Source organism: Cnephaeus nilssonii (genome assembly GCF_951640355.1).
Source record: "Cnephaeus nilssonii genome assembly, chromosome: 10".
Taxonomy (NCBI): Eukaryota; Metazoa; Chordata; class Mammalia; order Chiroptera; family Vespertilionidae; genus Cnephaeus; species Cnephaeus nilssonii.
The window spans coordinates 55,548,252-55,571,153 of record NC_137081.1 but is presented as its reverse complement, the minus strand read 5'-3'; the positions used below and the strand labels follow the sequence as shown (position 1 = coordinate 55,571,153).

The 22,902-nt window shown below is 36.7% G+C and overlaps 1 protein-coding gene across 9 annotated transcripts in view; it reads right to left on the bottom strand.

Moving 5' to 3' along the window:
- Positions 1–22,902, bottom strand: part of BAZ2B (bromodomain adjacent to zinc finger domain 2B) — a 325,819-nt gene that overhangs the window by 154,801 nt on the left and 148,116 nt on the right. For 4 of the 9 annotated variants that reach the window (XM_079781876.1, XM_079781877.1, XM_079781878.1 and 1 more), the window contains exon 1: positions 5,233–5,678. The exons of 3 other annotated variants lie outside the window; for them this stretch is intronic. In XM_079781876.1, coding sequence (XP_079638002.1) covers positions 5,233–5,260 — 28 coding nt within the window. In that variant the 5' untranslated portion in view covers positions 5,261–5,678. Of the gene's footprint in view, positions 1–5,114; positions 5,679–22,902 lie in introns of those variants that run through there. 2 more of the 9 variants (XM_079781882.1, XM_079781884.1) reach the window with 2 other exon arrangements.

The following is a 22,902-nucleotide window of genomic DNA, read 5'->3' as shown; positions in this document are numbered from 1 at the left end:
TGAGGTAAACAATTTTGTCACTTTTTAAAATTTATTACTCTTTAGATGTTACTCTGTAGTTCATAAATACATAAAGTAAAAAATGACAAGATTCCTGTAAGTGTATAAAGAATGCTCTCAAATCTCATTAAAACCACCTCTTTGGATAAATCCAATTCATTCTTCAGCCTCACAATGGATGGTACCTTCTCTGAAAAGCCTTCTCAAAACATCTACTTGCACCTGGCTGGTGTGGCTCAGTAGTTGAGCATCGACATATGAAGCAGGAGGTCAGGGTTCAATTCCCAGTCAGGACACATGCTCAGGTTTCGAGCTCCATCCCCAGTAGGGGGCGTGCAGGAGGCAGCTGATCAATGATTCTCTCTCATCATTGATGTTTCTATCTCTCTCCCTCTCCTTTCCTTTCAATAAAAAAAAATATTTTTTTAAACAAAATACACCTCTACTTGAATATCTAAGAGACATTTAAAAAGCTACCTCATCTAAAACCAAACCCCCGATCCCCAATTATTATTCCAACCTGCTTCATCTGAAGACCTTCCCTATCTCACAGCTGATTGAAAGATCATCTTTCTATAGCTGCTCAGCCAAAAACCTTGGTGTCATCTTGTCTTCTCTTTTTCTGATATCCCACATCCAATCCATCAGAAAAAGCTTTTGATTGTACCTTATAACATCCAGACTTCGAATGCTACCACCCTTCTCCAAGCCACCACCGTCAATAACTTAGCTTACCCTAAGAGCTTCTGACCAGTGAGTGGTCAAAGCCTTGCTACAATCTACAGTTGACCCTTGAACAACATGGGTTCAAACTGCATGGTCCACTTTCATGCAGATTTTTTTTCAATAAATACATATAGAACTGTCAATGTATTTTCTTTTCCTTATGATTTTCTTAATAGAGTCTTTTATTTAGCTTACTTTATTGTAAACACAGTATATAATATATATAATATACAACGTGCTAGTTTGTTCATCGACTGCTAAGTTATTGGTAAGGTTTTTGGTAAAGAGGTTATTAGTAGTTAAGTTTTCGGGTATTCAATACTAACATGAATTTTTGATTACACAAGGGGTTGGTGCCCCTAGCCCCTACATTGTTCAAGGGTCAACTGTATTCTCAACGTGGCAACTAAAGTGATACTTTACAAATATCAGCCAAATTTACTGAAAGCCCTGCAATGGTTCCTCTAAGTCCCACCTACCCATTACCTCTATCAATACCTCCTTCTACTCCTCCCCTTCTCCCAAACTCTGCTCCTGTCACATTGGCCTCTGTTCATTGCCCTGAACACTTCAGGCATGCTCCCTGCCTCAAGCCCTCTGCTTGGAAGGCTCTTCCCAAAGATATACACATAGCAACCTTCCTTGTTCTTGCAACCTACCACACCACAGCCTCTTATCCTGTTCTACTTTTTCTTTCCTCCATAACACTAGTCACCTTCCAATACACCATACACTTTATTATGTACTAGGGGCCCAGTGCACAAATTTGTGCACCTTGAAAGGAACTGTGGGCCACACGGCTGCGGTGGGCATAGGGGCGGGTGTTGGCCCATCCTCCATGCCCCCTCCTGGCCCCTCCCACCACGGCCCCAGTTCCCGCTGCCGCAGCTCCCACACGCTGACTGCACTGGCCCCGCTTGCACCCGCTGACTGCGCGGAGCGATTGGGGCTGGCACCATCAGCAGGTGCAAGTGGCGGCTGCTGCCTCGATTGCCCCTCAGGAGCAAGGGGAGGTGGAAAAGCCCTCAGGGGCGATCAGGGCCAGCAGCCCCTTTACACCTCCTGACGGCACCAAGCAATCAGGACCAGTGCCAGACGTCAGCAGCAGGTGAGAGTGGGGCCGGCACTGGCAGTGGGTGTGAGTGGTGGCTCCAGTGCTGGCAGCGGGTGCAAGCAGGGCTGTCACTGGCAGTGGATGTGAGAGGTGGCTGCCGGCCCTGATCGCCCCTCAGGAGCAGGGGGAGGTGGAGAAAAACTGAGGGGCGATCGGGACCAGCAGCCACTGCTTGCATCCGCTGATGGCGCTGAGCGATTGGGGCCGGTGCCAGGCGCTGGCAGCGGGTGCAAGAGGCGGCTCAGGCGCCGGCAGCAGGTGCGAGTGGGGCTGGCACTGGCAGCAGGTGCAAATGCTGGGTGGGACCATGGCGCATGGGAGCAAAGGATTTTCAGTAACTACCAGAGGCTCACCCCAATGACAGCGACTGGTGCCCTGCCTTGGTCTGGCACCCCGGCTCACCTGCTCCACTATCCCGCCACAGCCGACGCCCACCATGTTCCGCGCTCTACCGCCTGCTGCGCACACCCCCTGGTAGTCAGCACATGTCATAGCGACCAGTTGTTCGGTTGTTCTGCCATTCGGTCTATTTCCATATTAGCCTTTTATTATATAGGATTATGCTTATTGTTTATCCCCCACCCCCACTATGATACACAAGAGCAGAGATCTTTGAGAGTTTCTTTACTGATATATACCATGTACCTAGACCAGCACTCAATCAATGCAAATTAAATAAAATACATTAGATACTGTTTTGTGTCTCTTTTAGCATCCCGTGCTTACCCCTATTATATCAGTTAACAAACTATGGTAATAGCCTGTTAATTTTCTGCCTCTTCCACTAAAGTGTAAATTTTTTGAAACAAGGGATTTTCCTTCCCATCAACCAGTACTTCCTTACAGTGCCTGACACTTAGTAAGCACTCCATAATATTTGATAAATTGTTGGATGAAAAAATAAAACCACTGAAGTCAAATGTGTAAGCACCTTTATTATCTCCAAAATATAAACACAATGCTTAAAGCATGACACTGAAGACTGAGTTCTGGATTCTAGATTCTGTTAGAATTGGTCTGGCTCTAGCACTGACTAGAAGACATTGATCAAATTATTTAAATTATCTACAACTATTTCCTTTTCAGTAAAAATGGGGGCAATGATGTTACCTGCCCCTCATGTGATTATTATGAACATAAAAGGTGACAGTTCAGAATATGCCACTCCAAAACATGCTGCTCTGGCATATTGACTATTTCCAGTTAAGGGCATTCAAAAAGTAAACATAAGAAAAATACTCTGACCTTCCTTCCATTTCTTAAAATCAGGAAAGGAAATTCCTATATGAAAGCTGTACTCCCTAAACCAAAAGGAAAGTAACATTCTGATCACCACGGACAAAAAGTTGAAACCCAAAGAATTCTACACAAAAAGACTTTAGTCATATATCTAAGAGATACAATAACTTGGTAATGATATGTAAGAGTTGAGCATAACTAACAGTTCTTTTCAAAGTAAAAGGTCAGTTATATGATAATAGAAATAAATTTTCTGTTATTTCTTATCAAATAATTCTTATATTCCTTTAGCCTTCCCACATAGTTTAGTTACTTTTCAATAATTGCCTCTTTGTTCAACCTAATGTAAAACAAGTAGGTTTCACCATTTCTTTGGATCTTCATTCCTTATATAGACTCCCATGTCACACAAAACTTGTATTAAATAAGTTTGTATGTTTTTCTCCTATTGATTTGTCTAATGTCAATTTAATTTTCAGGCTCAACCAAAAAAAATTCTATGAGGTAAAGATAAAGGTAAATGTTTGTCTCTCCTACAATAGGATTGTATGAGTGGTTTGCACATATTAAGCATTTAGTAAATGACATATATTACTTGTTATTACAAATTAAATTGAGGACCTACTATAAATCCTACTTCAGTAACTAAGCTAGAATATTCACTAGCTGATCTATAGAATCTCTTTAAAGATTCTATTATGTGCCAATAATTTTTATCAAAAATTACTGAGTTAACTAAAATAACTGATAAGCATTTGCAAAAAAAAAAGTACCTTAACTCTCAACAAAAATAAGACACTATTCACATTATCCCAGAATATTTTTAAATATTTCTGGGTGCTTGATGCTATAGCCATCTTTAGTAACTACCTTCAATGTTGAATAATTTCATGTTTCCTTTAATATGATCAGAATACCTAATACTAGAGTTTAAAAATTAAACATCCTACTATTTAGGTAAACTATAGTTATAGACCTAAATAAATATATACATTCTTTCCTCTACTCTGAATAATCTTATTTCAAGGAAAAAGGCTTCTGAGAATAAGTTAAATAATTTAAGTATCTAGCTTTCCACCTCTGACTTTAGTCATGTATCCAACAATAGGTATAATCCTTTGGTAATGATATATTAAGAGTTGAGCATAACTAACAGTTCTGTTCAAAGTAAAAGATCAGTTATATAATATTTATTTTAAACCTTACTTTATATTATTTTATAATAGAAATAACATTTCTGTTATTTTCCTGTCTACTATGATTCCTAAATGGTTTCCTAGTCTACAGAGTCAGTTCTCCATTTTATAAAATACTTCTGAAAACTCATTTTTTATAGTTTGTACTCTCATAAAGAAATAAATAAACATACGTATTTTACTTAGCACTCATATGGGCAGCAGACAAGAAAACTTAGATAAGCAGTTTAAGTGATTGTCCCAAGACAGATGGAGTGACTGCCAGCTTTAGGATTAAAACTAAGAAGCTCTTTATTTCCTTCTTATATGCTGAGGACTTAATATTGTTTTTACATCACAAGGATCTCTGAACTAATTTAAGAACAATAACTTAATAATTAAAACAATTATCAACAATTATGACAACATATGTAAATCCATTTATGAAATTTATTAAACACAAATACAATTGCTTTATGCAAATATTCCCTGAATAAATAAATCTGATTTACTACTTAAGTTATTTTTTAAGATTTTGCTTAGAATGCCAAGAAAGTGAAAGCTTAATATAATTTATCATTTCATTGTCTTCTTAAAAAGCTAATTTCTTTAATCAAAAATCTACAATAAGCAAATGAGTGGTTGGATTTGATACCAAACAAAAATACTTTTTCATTCAGAAAAGAAAAAAAAATCCTCCAAACTTAAAACAGTAGTTTCTACTCTAATTGTAAACTTCAACTTCAGTTTGTATTTATAACAGATATATCTGTGAAAAGACAGTGATAAAAAGGAAACACCAAATACTATTATTGCATTTACAGGAAAAAAAGACATACAGTATAACATTGAGAGCTTACTGTGGAGAGAGGGTTTAATCAGGAAGTAGCCATTATCCTTTCGATTCAGAGCAGTGACAGCACTCCAAAACAACAAGCCGTGAAATTTTTCAGTTAAAAGGCATGAAAGAATACCTACTATTGTGTCCTAGCTGTGCTGACCCCATAGGTCACCATATGTCTTTTATCAAAAGCTATCATGAAAACATAATCCAAGTAAGCATTTACAATGCTGTATTTGTTAAAACACCTAAAATCTACCTAACACAACCTCTCTCTCTGTTACTCACAAAACATGGCTGTCTTATTCAGAGATTAGCAATTATTGTAATGAGATACTGTCGGAGAGGGTCAAATAGTACTTCCTGCAGTTTACACATCTTGATTTCCTGGTAAACAAACTGAAAGGCAGGTGGAGCACTTAGATCACCAGTAACCGTGAATGCTCACGTGACAAAACTAAACCAGGTAAGGAGACGTCTTAAGAATTCATCCCTTTCTTAATTTTATTAATGTCAAAACAGACAATAAAGAGTTATGGCTTTCTTTCTTTTCTTTTTTTTTTTGAGGGTTTATTCCAGACATGCATTGGCACAGAGTTTAGAATAAGGAATGCATGAAAAAAAATTATTGACTAAGCACGTTTTAAAAATTACTTCTGGCAACTAAATTGTAAAATCAAGGAAATGCTAACAAGGTTTTAAAAAAAAAAACCTAAGACTAACTGCTTAAAAACAAAAAACCTGCTAAATATAAGGAAAAGTCTTTAAATTGAAACTGCTTCAGGAAAGTAGATAAAAGAAGTCTCTGAATTAAAGAGCAAATTACATTTCAGTCAAAGCATAAGCCTATTCTTATTAGAACAAGCTTCTGCAAAATAAGACTCCTTTATAACTTATGTGGCAGTTTTGAAAAAAAATTTTCAATGATATATTTTAAAAGATTACATAAAGCTATTCCTATTCTCGTTTTAAATTCCTATTTCAAAAAACCCCCCACAAAATATTTACCTATGAGCATTTTTAAAAACTACCTATATTGTTAGTTTGAAAATGAACTTTCCTTATCCTTAGTTTTGTTCCCCAAATTGCTGTTTTTTCACTCTTTAAATTTTCTAGTATAGTTGACTGAGGGTTGATTTAAATTAACTAAGGGTATAAAACAAACACTCTGTGAAAAGGATAAACTAATTCACTACTTTAAAATATTTAGGAGATTTTTTTAAATCTACAATATTGCCTTTCTCTTAAAAATTCTATGTATACTAAATCCATGCATCTCTGACATACATGCTTTGATTTTAGAGCAAATAGCTCTTAACAACCCTTTTTATAATCTATAATAATAAAAGGGTAATATGCTAATTAGACCGGATGTCTTCCAGGCGTCCTTCCTGACTAAGCTGGGCCGGGGGAAGCCAGCCGGGGTCCCAGGTGCCTGCCAGGGGCCAGAGGAGGGAAGCCCAGGTCCTGGGTGCCGGAGGAAAGCCAGTGCGGGAAGCCAGGGGAAGGAAGGCTTACTCTTGAACAAATTTTCGTGCATCGGGCCTCTAGTAAAGCCATAACAAAACATTTAATTATACTACTTCAAACAAGTTTATATTTGCAAAATAAAATTCTAAAATATTTAAGTAGAAAACAAAACAAAGTGTCGATAAAATCAATAACAAAAAGAACACCCAAGTAGATAACTGCCAAGAGAACATAATCTTAGAATAAGTCTCATTACAAATATTTAACGTGTGTCATTTGAAAGGAATATGTGAGTTAGGGGAAACCCCACCACCACCACCACCACCCACCCACCCACTGAGCTGACAAATGAGAAAAAGGCACCTTTTTCTCCATTAGGATATATTTCAGCTTCACTTGTTCTCTCAGTCAGGCACTCTTGTAGGGCACACTTAGCGCAACAAACTACACCTGATAGCTCTGTAAAGCCAAAAACTTCAGAAAGGATTCCCCTAACAATTCTAAGTTCTGCTGGATAGGTAAGTAAAATAGGCATGTAAGCAATAACTGTGGCTCCAGATCAGATGAAGACAGAAGACTGGTGGGTAGGTCCAGACTTTTAAATAGGATCTCTCTTCTTAACTTAAAACAGTTCCTCTCTTCTTCATTGGTGACCTCCTATGATTCTGCTCAATTCAACAGCCTGGGAGCCCAATCCATGATGATTTTTTTTCCTACTCAGTTTAGTATTTCTAACTAAGTAGAGAAATCTGACTTAGAGTTTCTAGATTCCTATATTCCCATTCAGTCTGTTCCAATTTTGATTCATTTTAGAGTATGAATCTTTGCATACTTTTATAGGATTTACTTATGTTATTGGGTTGAAATACACAGCAATATTAATATAAAGGGAACTTACTATCACGACTTTATTAAACAAGAAAAATCAAGGTCCACAAAGGTAGTATCTCAATATACCATGTATCTGGACTAACTACTACTAAAAATAACAATGCTACAGTTTGATTTTCACATGAGGTAAATAGATAGAGGCAAATCATATCTCCCATTACAGTTGGGTTGGTCTTTTCTTTGCCTTCCAAAGATGCCAAGTTTATGTTCTCCCACCTCCCAAACTATGTTTATGTTGTTTCTCATTGCTTCCCTACCTCATTATCAGTTTAGATCTCATCACTTTCTGGATGTTCCTCCACTTTCAGAGCTGACTATCTGGGACCATTATAACTTCCCTACATGATTTAGCTATATAATTCAATCTAATTATTTAGGGATCTCCCTACTAGATTTTACAGTTCCTCATTTTCTATTAACCACTGCGAAGAATAAAATGCAAACACTCTAAGTACCAATTAACTTTAAACTGCTATACATATTTATAACAGCTCATGTTTTTCCAACATAACCAAGATATTTACTAGGATTGCATCAAGTGAGCCAGAGGGCAAATTTTTACCAGATAGGTCATTTCTAAATGGTATATAATCAATTCATACCAAATAAAACCTTGAGCTTGTCAAAAGAACTTTAATTGTGCTGGGCCAGAGTGGCTCAGTGGTTGAGCATCAATCTATAAACCAGGAGGTCACAGTCCTATTCCTGGTCAGGGCACATGCCCGGGTTGCAAGCTTGATCCCCAATAGGAGGCATACAGGAGGCAGCCAATCAGTGATTGTCTCTCATCAATGATGTTTCTATCTCTCTCTCCCTCTCCCTTCCTCTCTGAAATCAATAAAAATATATTTTTTAAATAAAGAACTTAAGTTGTGAGGAAAATCTTTGAGAACACCACCAAATTATTGTCAGACCTCAAAATGACTAAAATTAAATGACAACTGTTTGATCCATATTTGAACTCATAAACATAACCTAAAGAATCATGCCGTTTAGTCTCTTATTAAATAAACAAAGAGTAAGTGTAGCTGCTGAAACTTATTATTTCTGAATTTCCTATTTTAGGAACATTCAAATCTATGTACAGTAATCTTAACATATAATTTTTGCTCTTGCAAATGGTAACAGTATTTACATTTGGCATAATACACTTCCTCAACGTTTTTCTTGCAATAAGAAAATCCACTCCTAACATTTAAAAATACGTTAGAAAGTATATGCTTAAGAAGCTCACATTAATAACAGCTTAAATTAATTCAAGATTATATTTTGTTTGTTTTAAAAGTTATAGGATAATTTAAATGGTTACATTGTTAATCACCTCATTATTGTTTACTTCACGGAACAAAAGTAGGAAATATATCTGTAATATAAATAGAAAAGCTTTTGGACAAACTTAACAACAAAAGAAAAAAATATATAATTCAATTTTCTTTCTTTTCCTAAAAGGAAAATTGAAAACAGTAAACCAAAGAAAGCTACAAATATATATTTTTCATTTATTTCAACATAATAGATACACATAGAGCCTGTGAGAATACAATATTCATTTTGCTGCAGAAGAACAGACATTGCATAACAATGAGATTTGCTAATGAAATCAACCATCAGCCTGGAATACATATGTATTAAACCAAGACCTCAGTGTCATTTTCTTTTTGCATCGTTTGTTCTTTCTTTCATTTTTTATTGACCTTGTCAGTATTATTGTCCGTTAGATTTTGGAACTTTGGTAAAACAAAATCACGACTATAACATTAGAGTGTACTACATTTTATTCATCACATTTATTTTTAATGTAAATTCCAACTGTTCTGCTTCTATAAGCACTATTAATGTACCTTTGGGGGTTAAAAATCAATGGCTGCTACCAGAAGAAACAAAGGAGGTTCATTTCTATACAATATTTTTGGATCAGGTCTGAAAAAAACTTTGATAAACATGATATAAATTCCATATGAAAACTTTTATAGCAAAGTTAGTGCTTACTTAATATATAATAAAAAATAATACATTTTAATTATAATAAATTCCTCCAGCAATTTCTATTACTCACAAGTGAAATAATGTAGAGTTGATATGAATATCAATACGAATATCTTTAGATAAAAATCATATTTTCCCCCTAAAAATACTCTGCTGTTCTGGTCTACAAAGTTAATTAACAGTTTCCATTTATCAAAAATAAGGAATTCTAGAATTTTCTTAAAGATTTATGATTTAGATTTATGATTTTATCATTATACTTTTCTATAAAAACCCAAAAGACAATGAAAGTATTTGATATTATATATCTTTAAAAAGGTATTAAAGTCCCTCAGAAATTATTTAAATTTTTTAGTATAAGCTATTTAACTAATTGACTTTGTCTTGTTGGTTGCTTATTTACACAAAATAGGCTTTCAATTCACTTGTGCTACAGATAAAATTAAAAGCTTAACCAGCTGTGGTGTATAATTGCTACTAAATCATGATAATAATAACAGCTTTTTTAAAAAAGCAATACTTATACCAACGAAACAGCATTAGCAAAACAAAATTGTTCCCTATTTTCATTTTTATAATGACTTAATGTCTAACCTCAAACAATATCCTGTAAAATAACAAAAATCATTCAGTAGTACAGTTTTAATGGAGATAAAGCCAATGGATATTTCTTATTAAGTTTAAAGTCTCTGAAAATTGCCACTGACAGTCTAATAGTTCTCAAGGCTAACTATTTTTAAAATTGTGAAGAATAATCACAGACCAATCATTAATCCACACACAAAGTATTTCCTTAAAAAAAAAAAGCCCATACATTTTTATTAAAATAGCAAAATATAAATCAGATGTAGAGAGACAGTCTAAAGAAATGCCTATGGCAATACCAAAAACCTACTTTCTCTAGGGCAAAAAACGTAATACAAATGTGGTGACAAACTTGTGAAAGTCATCTAGCTCCTTGCTACTCAAAGTGTGGTCCACAGACCACTGATATTTAAATTGCTTGTCAGATAGGAACAATCTCAAGCCCCAACCCAGACCTACTGAATCAGAATCTTATGCACATTAAATTTTAAGAAGCCAGGAATTAGAAAATTCCTCAGCCACCTAATAATTCCTATACCAATTCCAAAAACTTCTGATATTCTAACTCCTCAAAAATCCATATTAAAATGCAGAATATTCATAGTATAAACAATTAATTTGTCCCCACTCAAAGCCAATTACCTACTATTTGCTTATTATTTGAAGTCTCATTCATAAGGACTACTAGTTTTAAATTTGTGGTAATACATTATGAATAAAAGGGCAGGAATAATATCTTTTTGTAAGATCTTGGCAAATATTTAAATAAACGGATAAAATTGAAGTATTTACACTCTCTTAACAACTCTTTCAAATCACATTAAGAGAAGAGTCCTTTCTTAAATAAAATCATGTGTCCATTGGTTAGGCTTATATGCATGCATACAAGTCCTTTGGTTGATCTCTTCCCCTTACCCCTCCCCTCCTCTACCTTCCTTCTGAGGTTTGACGGTGTGATCGATATTTCTCTGTCTCTGGATCTGTTTTTGTTCATCAGGTTATGTTATTCATTATAGTCCACAAATGAGTGAGATTATATGATATTCATCTTTCTCTGACTGGCTCATTTCGCTTAGCATAATGCTCTCCAGGTCCATCCATGCTGTTGCAAATAGTAAGAATTCCTTCTTTTTTACCACAGTGTAGTATTCCATTGTGTAGATGTACCACAGTATTCTAATCCACTCATCTGCTGATGGGCACTTAGGCTGTTTCCAAATCTTAGCTATGGTAAATTGTGCTTCCATGAACATAGGGGTACATATATCCTTTCTGATTGGTATTTCTAGTTTCTTGGGATATATTCCTAGAAGTGGGATCACTGGGTCAAATGGGAGTTCCATTTTTAGTTTTTGAGGAAACTCCATACTGTTCTCCACAGTGGCTGCACCAGTCTGCATTCCCACCAGCAGTACACGAGGGTTCTTTTTTCTCCGCATCTCACAGGTGTGAGATGGTACCTCATTGTCGTTGATTTGCATCTCTTGGATGATTAGTGACTTTGAGCATGTTTTCATGTGTCTCTTGGCTTTCCTTATGTCCTCTTTCGAAAAGTATCTATTTAGGTCTGTTGCCCATTTTATAATTGGGTTGTTTATCTTCCTTTTGTTAAGTTGAATGAGTTCCCTATAAATGTTGAAGATTAAACCCTTATCGGTGATAACATTGGCAAATATGTTCTACCATGCAGTGGGCTTTCTTGTTGTTTTGTTGATGGTTTCTTTTGCTGTACAGAAGCTTTTTAATTTGATGTAGTCCCATTTGTTTATTTTCTCTTTAGTTTCCATTGCCCTAGGCCTAACCAATGGACACAGACACCAGGGGGGTGAGGGCATGAGTGGGGGGGGGGGTGAGGAGGCAATGAGGGGATAAGGACACATAAAGGTATGTAATACCTTAATCAATAAATAGAGGGGGGGGGGAAAGCATGTGAAAAAGCCCAGTATAGTAAAAATAATAATAATAATAATAATGGGGGAGGAGGCAACCAGCAGTAGCCAAGTCATCTCAACAGAATCAATTCATATGATTCATCAGAGTTCAGTTTGAAAGATTCTGACTTAAAAGGAATTACTTTAAAGTCTAAAAACAAACTAAACAACTGTTATACTAATCACAGATAAAGTTTACTATTCATCAGAGCAAGTTTAATTTACTTACAGTGTTTTAAAGAACACTAGATAAAATTACATAATTAAACATTTTTTTTCTAATTCAAATTGGCCTTTCCCCAAATAGGTTTAACTGATGAAGTTGGATTCTATTAATGTTACCTTTAATTAAATTGTTTTATTTCACAGTTTGTCTACTATACATAAGACATTATGTTATGTGCAACAAGGACAATACAGATGAATTGACAAAGTACTTATCACCTTGGAATGATAAGACAAGTATATGGGGCATAATAAGTGCCATAAAAGCAATCTACAGTTGACCCTTGAACAACAAGGTTTTGAACTACATGGGTCTGGGTATACGTGAATTTTTTCAATAAAATACTACTATAAATGTATTTTCCTTGTGATATTCTTATCAACATTTTCTTTTTTCTCCCTTACTTTATTGTAAGAATACACTGTATAATGAATATAACATACAAAATATTTGATCATCAACTGTTTAAGTTACCGGTAAGGCTTCTAGTTAACAGTAAGCTATTAGTAGTTAAATTTTGAAAAGTCAAAATTTATATGTGAATTTTCGATGAACCCCTGCATTGTTCAAGGGTCAACTGTAAATATTGTACTACGAGAGGCCCGGTACACGAATTCATGCACCACTGGGGTCCCTCAGCCTGGCCTGCGCCCTCTGGCAATCTGGGGCCCTTCGGGGAATGTCGGGACTGCTGGTTTTGGCCCAATCCCCACAGGCCAGGCCAAGGGACCCCACTGGTGCACAAATCTGTGCACCGGGCCTCTAGTATGCATAAAAGATATTTGGTTAATCTCTTTCCACCCTCCCCCCTTCTCTCTGAGATTCATCAGTCTGTTCCATGTTTCCATGCCTGTGCATTGAGCGTCTGTCCCTGGTGGTCAGTGCACATCATAGCTACCAGTCGAATAGTCGCTTAGGCTTTTATCTATATAGATGGGAGCAAAATTAACTAAGGGTACCAGAAAAGGCTTCACAGAAAAGTGACATCTTAGGTGGGCCTTAAAAAATGTGTGGGATTTTGAAAGGCAAAGATAGCTAAGTGGAGGAACCAGGAAAAAAGGCATTCTAAGTGGAGGGAAAACATATGCTGAGGACCAGAGAATGAAAAGCCTTGGGTGTACTTGGAAAATAGCCTGAGGCAGCTTGCAAGCTCCCCAGGAACCAGGAGTTGTTCATTTTATATCACTAGCTATAAAACTACAAAACTCTAAAAACCTATAAAACTCAAGTGTTAATATTACCTGTATAGCATAATAAGATCATTATCTACTGTTTGAATGAATTAATAAATGAGTGTAATTTAGTCTGGCTAGTATATAGGGCATGTAGAAAACAATAGGAGATATGGCTGACATAAGGATCAGGACCTTATTGGAAACAACCTTGAGTAGCATATTAAGTGCTTTAATTTAACATGGTAAACTACTCGCATTAGAAATATTGATCTAGCAGTTTTAAATAAAATGGATTGGAGCAGAAAGAGACTTCCAATAAGGATACTACAATATTCTGTCTGTTGCAGTAGTTTAAGCAAGAAGTAAGGAGTCTGAACTAAGGTGGTAGAGTCAGAAATATGGAGATAAATACAAATATTAAAGATAATTCAAAATGTTTTTTACTTCTTGGCTGGTCAAAGTAGAGTAAGAAATAAAAAATTTTATTGTATATGTAAAATCTGTTGGGATTTATAGCAGGTTCTATATAGAGGGAGTAGTAAGGCAAAAATTAAGAAAACCCAAAGGTTGGCAAAAATGTAGAGCAAGAAAACTCCTATGCACTGTTGATGTAAACTGACATAACTACTGTGGAAAGAAGTTAAGCAATACATAGTAAAATTGAGGCTGTATGTAGTCTATATACAGCAATTCCACTTTTAGAATGTAACCCAGAAAAGTTCTCGTACATGTGCATAAGGTGCCATATACAAATATGTAAATTGCAGCACTATTTGTATAGTGAAATATGGGGAAATGAATAAAATACTCTGGTATGTTTATGTAATGAAATATATATGACTGTATACAACAGTTAAAATGAATAAACAAGAGCTACACATTGTTAACATGAATATACATTTTTAATATACAAACATAACCACTTGAGGGAAGTAAAGGTTTTATTTGTTCATTTACTTTTAGTTATCATTTTGTTTAAGATAGGACAATCCTAAATAAACCAAGAAAGGAGATGATTTATGAATGATCAATGATCAATGAAACAAGTCTCTGGAGGATACAGAAGAGAATAAAAATCAAAAGGCATGGAAGATTCAGTGAGGAAGTAAAACAGTTTTTGTTTGGTTTTACCAGGGCTTATCTACACTAATAAAAGAGTAACATGCAAATTAACCATCACTCTGCTACACCCACAAGCCACACCCACAAGCCAATCAGGAGCGAGTATGCAAATTAACCCAACCAATATGGCGGCCGGCCACGGAGCCAGCAGGAGGCTTGGGTTTCCCCAGCGATGGAGGAAGCCAAGCTTCCTGCACACCCTGGCCGGCCCTGGCCTCCGCTCAAGGCTACAAAGTTTCAATTATAGAAGATAAATAAATCCCAGATCCCAGGGCCTCCGCTTAGGTAGCCAGGGGGCGTGGCCGGCCTGCAAACCACCACAGGCCCCTCGCCCAGGCCACCCCACGCCCCCAAGGGAACCCCACCCTGATCTGGACACCCTTCAGGGAAAACCAGCCGGCCCCCACCTGTGCACCAGGCCTCTATCCTATCTAATAAAAGAGTAATATGAAAATTGACCATCACTCCAATACACAAGATGGCTGCCCCCATGTGGACACAAGATGGCCACCACAAGATGGCCATCAGGGAAGGGCAGTTGGGAGGGACCAGGTCTCAAGGGAGGGCAGTTGTAGGCGATCAGGCCAGCAGGGGAGGACAGTTGTGAGGGACCAGGCCTGCAAGGGAGGGCAGTTGGGGGAGATCAAGCCTGCATGGGAGGGCAGTTAGGGGTGACCAGGCAAGCAGAGGAGGGAAGTTGGGGACGACTGGGCCTGCAGGGGAGGGCAGTTAGGGGTGACCAGGCCTGCAGGGGATGGCAGTTAGGGGCAATCAGGCTGGCAGGGGAGCAGTTAGGCATCAATCAGGCTATTAGGGGAGTGGTTAGAGGGTGATTAGGCTGGGAGGCAGAAGTGGTTAGAGGCAATCAGGAAGGCAGGCAGGCGAGCAGTTGGGAACTAGCAGTCCTGGATTGTGAGAGGGATATCCGACTGCCCGCTTAGGCCTGATCCTAAACAGGCAGTTGGACATCCCTTGAGGTGTACCAGACTGGAGAAGATGCAGGCTGGGCTGAGGGACACACACCCCCATGCACGAATTTCATGCACCAGGCCTCTAGTCCTATCTAATAAAGAGGGAATATGCTAATTGACCCTCACACTGTTGCAAAGATGGTGGCGCCCACAGCCAATAAGGAAGGAATTCCTAATTGACTGCCCCAACCTCAAAGATGGTGGCGCTCACAGCCAGTAAGGAAGGAATATGCTAATGGATGCCCTGCCCTCAAAGATGGTGGCACCCACAGTCAATAAGGAGGAAATATGCTAAGTGACTGCCCCACCCTCAAAGATGGCGGCACCCACAGCCAATTAGGAAGGAATATGCTAATTGACTGCCCCGCCTTCAAAGATGGTGGCGCCCACAGCCACAAGATGGCCCCTCAGAGCCCCAGTAGCCTAGGGCCGGCCCAAGGCGCAGGCAAGCCTCAGATGGCGGCTGCCCAGCTGACGCCCAAGTTGCAGGCAAGCCTCAGATGGCAGCTGCCCAGCCGCCCAGAGCTGGTTCGAGGCTTAAGCAAGCCTTGGGTGGCGGCTGCCCAGCCGCCCAGGGATGCCTGAGGCTCAGATAACCAGGGCCGGCCAAGGCTTGCGCTGCCAGCAGTGGCAGCAGCAGAGGTGTGATGGGGTGTCGCCTTCCCCTGATCTCCGGGTCACCTCCAGCCCCTGAGGGCTCCTGGACTATGAGAAGGGGCAGGCCAGGCAGAGGGACCCCCCTCCAATGCATGAATTTTCATGCACCGGGTCTCTAGTTTATTTTATAACTGGAAGTTTGTACCTTTTGCCCACCTTCCCCCATTTTGCCCATCTTCCCCCCTCCTAGCTCTGAAAACCATCAATCTGTTCATTGACTTATGAGTTCAGTTTTATTTTTTTTTTAAAGATTTCATGTATGAGTGATATATTATGGTATTTTCCTTTCTTTGTCTGATTTATTTTACTTAGTAATATTTTCAAGGTCCATCCATGTTATTGCAAATAGCAAGGTTTTCTTTTTTATGGCTGAATAATATTCATACATACATACATACATACATATACACTACATTTTCTTTACTCATTCACTCCTCAATGGACACAGATTGTTTCCATGTATTGGATATAGAAGAAGGAAAAAACAAAATTTTAAACTTTTTAATTTGAAGTAATTATATATTTACAGAAAGTTGAAAAATAGTACAGTGAAGTCCCATGTATTCATCCCTCAGTTTCCACCAATATTTATACCTTGTATAATTATAGTGCAATATAAAAACCAGGAAACAAACTACAAAGTGTATGTATAGTTCTAAGTCATTTTATCACCTGTGTAGATTCATGTAACCACAAAGATCTCTCTGCTTCTCCTTTAGTCACACCAAACTTCTCTCCTCCACTATCCCTAATCCCTGGCAATAACTAATTTGTTCTTGACCTCTATAATTTTGTCTTTACATAAACAGATTCATGGAGTGATAGTTTGAGATTAGCTTTTTTCACTCAGCCTCATGATCTTGAGATCTATCTAACTGTTATATGGATCAATAGTTGATACCTTTTCGTTGCTGAGTAGTATTGCATGGGATGGACACATCATACTATTTGGCCATTCACCTGCTGCAAGGCATTTTGATTGTTCAATTTTGACTATTACAAACAAAGCTGCTATGCACAAACACATATAGTCACTTTGTTGGGATAAATGCCCAGGAGTGTGATTGTGGGGTCATGTAGTAAGTATATGTTGGTTTGTTTAAGAAACTGCCAAACTCTTTTCCAAAGAGGCTATACCATTTTGCATTCCCACTAGCAATGTATAAGAGTTCAATATCTCCACATCCTTGCCAGCATTTGATATTGTCCCTATTTTTTATTTTAGCTGCTCAGATAGTTCATTTTGGCATTTTCCTGATGGCTATTGATGTTGAACATCTTTTCTTATGCTCATTTGACATCCATATGTCCTCTTTGGTGAAATTTCTTTTCATGTCTTTTGCCCATTTTCTAATTGGACTGTTAGCATTTTTACTGTTGAGTTTGAGAGGTTTTATATATCCCAGATATGAGTCTTTGTCAGATATGTGGTTTTCAAATATTTTCTCCTAGTATATAGCTTGTCTTTTCATTGTCTTAGCAGGGCCTTTTGTAAAACAAAAGGTTTTAATTTTCATAAAGTCCAATTTACTGATTTTTTCTTTTATGGAATTGTGCTATTTGTGTCATGTATAAGAACTCTTCACCAAGTAGGCCCAATAGATTTTCCCTTATATTTTCTTCTAAAAGTTTTATAGTTTAAAGTTTTATATTTAAATACATAATCCAAACAGATTTTGAACTGGAAAAGGGGGAATTGATAGGTCTGTTTATCATAAGATCTTCAACTACTTAGTAGAGTTAATTTCATCATTTAGTGGGTATCCACTTAAAGTATAAGACACTTAAGATAGGTACAAGCTATAGGATGTAGATAGTTAGCACAAATACATATTTTTATTTAACTGTTTTAAGTTTTCCAAAATTATTTGACCCTGGAACCTTTTTTCATACATTACATTATTCAATTAATGTTCAACTGAAAATACTCCGGGACCTGCTTGTTTAGCAACAGTATAGGCTTTGGTTAAGCTTAAAGCATAATTTTTTTCAATCTATTCTTAAAAACAAGAAGACTTAAATCTTAAATGAAGGTTTATGTGAAATATTTGTGGCTTCATTTATTCCCCTCCTTCATCACGACACCACTCCAGGCATGAAGGTTTCCTTATTGTTCTTGGAATAGGCCAAACACAATCTCCTTCCGTGTTGGCATTTACTGTCTTCTTTGAGATAGTCCTCACCCAGATATGTGCATGACTCCCTCCCTCACTTTCTTAAGATCTCTGTTAAACTGTTATGTTATTAGAGGCCTTCACTGACCACAAATACTAACTCTACAACTCTGGCACTTGTGATCCTTAATTTGTTTTATCTTTTTTCACAGTGTTGGTTACCATCCAACATACTGAATATTAGTTTATTAACTATTATCTCTTTGCCTCACAGACTGTAAGCCCCATGAGTCCAGAGTCTATTTTGCGAACTGCCTTATCCATAGCACTTGCATGTACTAGGCACCCAATTATTAGTTGTTGAATAGTTTAGTAATCATCATTTAACCTTTTATCTGAGTGTATTTTCTTCATATTAAAGTATATAGTAGGTGAAATAGCTATGTATCAACATGTCCATTGATAGATATAGTATTCTCCTTTATGGTATTGTGGTTAATATTTTTCATGTCAATATTCTATCTAAAAAGTCTGACCAGTTTTATCTTTTAAAAAGAAAACTTACTTCAGGATTTTGGAAGCTTTCTTCTTCTAACCTTTCCTATTTTTCTCCAAATGCAAGACAACTGTGAAAATTGTTTTACAAGTTTTTCTTAAGAAAATGCACAGACATTTTGTATAACTGTTGTTAAATGCCTCATTAATTGCACTTCTTTAGACACTGGCTTGCAAAAGGCTATAACCTGAGGCACTAAATACAGCAACCTTGACTATCTAGAGCACAGGGTTGTTTTCTTCCATGATATATAGTGCCTCCTTTCTATAACTTGAGCAATTGTCAAATGCTTTAGTAGGTTTTAGGTGTGTACTGCTTCCACTTTTAATATTAGCCATGACTTATTGCTCTTCAATGTAAGTCAATTGTCCAAATGAACACACTCCTGGAGACTCAAAAGTGGAAAAAGTTCTCACTGATATAGGCAACAATTTTCAAAACAACTCAATATAAAACCTACAAAACCTGTAAATATTTTAATATAAAATGCAGTATTTCTAAAAGAAAGCACTTTTTAAAATACTCAAAATAAGTCAACACAAGATATATATTTGAAGTAGTCCTGATTTAAACAAAATATATTGTTTAAATATATTCTTAAGAAATCAGAACGCAGCACATGTATATATATCTTTGCAACCCAGATATAAACTCTCCGTTCAACAAAATTCTTTGTATACAGCAATGCAGTGATGACAGACTAAAATGAAAAACTTGATTTTTTTTCAATAAAAATATGTGCAGTTGAAAAGTAAATAACAGTCTCTAAAATCATGTACTATCATTATGCAGCTGTCATGAATAAACAGGTGTATTCTGTGGTATTCTAAGTTTTGTTAAAAGAGAGTAGTTTCTTTTACCTTCATAGCTAAAAATATTTTATATGTATAACAAGTAATAATCTAGGAGTCACCTCAATAGTTCATTAACACCTAATGTTTTCCATGAACTATTTAAGTGACCTTGGTTAAATCATAGTCTCTGAGACTCTATCTCTTCATCTGTAAAATGAATAGGTTTGTCTAGAATTTTAACACACTCTCTAGCTTTAATGATATGTGATTCTGAGAAAATATTTTTAATTAAACTCTATTGTTTTTACTCTCGCAAACGGAGCGATATTTTTGATATCAAGAAATGCATGTTCCCTTAAAAGCTTACTTGTTTAAAAACTAGATAATAAAACATATTTATGTTTCTCTTTAATGAAACACCTCAATTTGTACTGAAATATGATAAGTACTGTTTATCTACTTTAGGTGCATAAAAGCTCAATTTATTGGCGCATAAGAAAGAGTCCTGAATACTAGAAGGTCACAGTCTGTGTGCTGAGCTGCTAGCAAAACATCTATGATGCTTCAAAGCTGCCATTTTTCTTCCTTGACAAAGACTCCATCTGCCACTAAGCCATTTACAGCCTCCAAGTCAGAATATCAATGATTTCCAACCATTCTGTAAGCCTGCTTTCACCTTGACATCACCTCTCTAATACATCTGAAGCAGATGATACATATATCCCCGACTACAGGCATGAAACCCGTGCTTTATTCACCTGAGAAGTATTTAAGCTGCCCTCTAATGTATCATTTTTATTCATGCTGAGTTGTAAAGGAATTTTAAAATGTATATATTTGCTATAATTCTTGTTGCTTTACTTACATGCTTTAAATCAGATATGTTTGTAAAACTTTAAAACCTGAAAAGACTGACTAGGTGGTTTTCAATAATGGCTTAGTAACTATGACAACAAAACTACATCATACTTTCATTTAGTACAATCTGCTATAAAATCATTGCATAAGGAACATTTTATTTCCTTAAAAATTGAAGACATTAAAGCAATGAAGAAATGTTGATAAAGGGTGTAGTTTCGTACTTGAATCAGTGTTCTTAACATTGTAAACAAGTGAAACCCATTTACCTAGCAATAAGAAACCCAGGCAAATTTTCAGTTCTATTTTGTTATTTTCTATCATTTTGTTTAGTAAATCCTTAGAAATAGATTGCAAACTACCAAGAACATTCAAAAACTCTTCTTCAATCCCTTTTAAGTAAAAATAGTATAATCCTTGGTCATTAATATTTATAAAAGTAGAAATAGCTTATTTAAAATATTACTTTTATTTAAAAGTAATCCTGTATAAAATAATGAATTAAGGCCTATTACATGCAAAACATTAAGAGAAGTACAAAAAAGTTTAAAACAATATTCTTGGCCCCATGTAGAAGAAATAAATGCACTCATGAAAAAAGACCTAAAAAGACAAGGCACTGACTGTTTAGTGAGCAGAAGTATGTTATACAAGAAGGAATTCTGGGTTATAGGTTAGGATAGGGGCTTAATCACAAGGAACAACAACAGCCTGCAATTATTGGAATCGAGAGTCTAGGTCAGTGGTCGGCAAACTCATGAGGTCAACAGAGCGGCAAACCACGGCTCACGAGCCACATGTGGCTCGCAAGCTGCAGTTTGCCGACCACTGGGTTAGGAGACTTAAGTCTAATTACATCTCTGCTCTGAACCAGCCAAGCACTTATGTTACTCATGTAACTCTAGTAAAACCACTTATTCAACTGTAAAGTGATAGCTATGTCTTCCTGCTCTAGCACACTATGATAACAGATATCACTAGTCTTGATGTGAAATGGTTACAGACATTAACTGACTCTAGACTTTAAGTGGCACTTCAATTAGGTAGATGTGGCCAGTACTGGGGAGCAAATGAATCTTGAGTTGGTTCTTGAAGGATGTACAGCATTTGAATATACAGGGTGTCCCCCCAAAAAAGTATACACATTTTAACAGCTGATAGCTCAATTGATGTTTCTTTTCTGATTTAACCCATTGGAATTAATAATTATTCAATGTGTTTATACATTTTGGGGGGACACCCTGCATACTCAGAAGTAGAAAAAGAATCTTCTCAAAAAGGAAGTAGTGCAAACAAAGGTGTGGAAAAAGAAATCATGATTTCAGATATGTTAACATGTCATTATTATCCACAATGAGCAAGAAATTTAAGACAGAGGAACTAAGTAAGTTAGTATAGTGATCTAAAAATGACCTAAATAGGGTGGTGGTGGAAGAGAGAGGAAACAAAGGATGTGAAAGACCCTGACGCTATATCACAGGCACTTAAATTTTGATTATCTAGAGCCAGAGGAAGAATAGTCCAAAATGATACTAGGGTTCATATATTTATGTAGAAAATGGTGATAGGCCATTTTCTAACAGAAATAGGCCTGTGATTCTCTTTCTAAAATAATATGAAAAAAATAGAATATATTAAAAAGAAATAAATTCACCTAATGTTCAGAAACAGAACACTGGATTAGGAATTAGACACTAATGCTGGCCTCTCTGCTATAAACTGGCTGTGTAACACAGAGTCAGCCATGAAGGTTTGGTTTTCTAAAATGAGCACTAGACTTGCTCTGGCCAGGTAGCTCAGGTGGTTGGAGCGTCATCCCAATATATTAAGGTTTCAGGTTCAATCTCCGGTCAGGGTACATACAAGAAGCAACCAGTGAATGCATAAATAATTGGAACAACAAATCAGTCTCTCTCTCTCAAAAAAAAAAAAAAAATCAATAAATAAAATTTTTAAAAAATTTAAATGGGTACTAGACTTAATATGATTTGGGGTTTCTTCTCAGTTTTATATATAACACAGCATCCTCATTTCTGAGCAAACTTGAAGTTGTAGAAGCAGGTAATATTTTGAAGTAGTTGCCTGGCTGGTGTGGCTAAGTGGTTGAGCATTGCGATATATGAACCAGGAGGTCATGGTTCAATTCCCAGTCTGGGCACATACCCGGATTGCGGGCTGGATCCTCAGTGTAGGGCATGCAGGAGGCAGCCGATCAATGACTCTCACTCATCATTGATGTTTATATCTCTCTCTCCCTCTTCCTTCCTCTCTGAAATCAATAAAAATATATTTTTAAAAAGTCAATTGAAAACGGGCAACGGGTCTGAATAGACATTTATCTAAAAAAGGTATACAAACATCTAATAAGTACGCAAAAAGATGCTCAACATCATTTAGTCATCAAGGAAATGCAAATCAAAACCACAGTGAGATACCACTTTGTAGAGAGCGGCTACATCGGACAGGTTCAA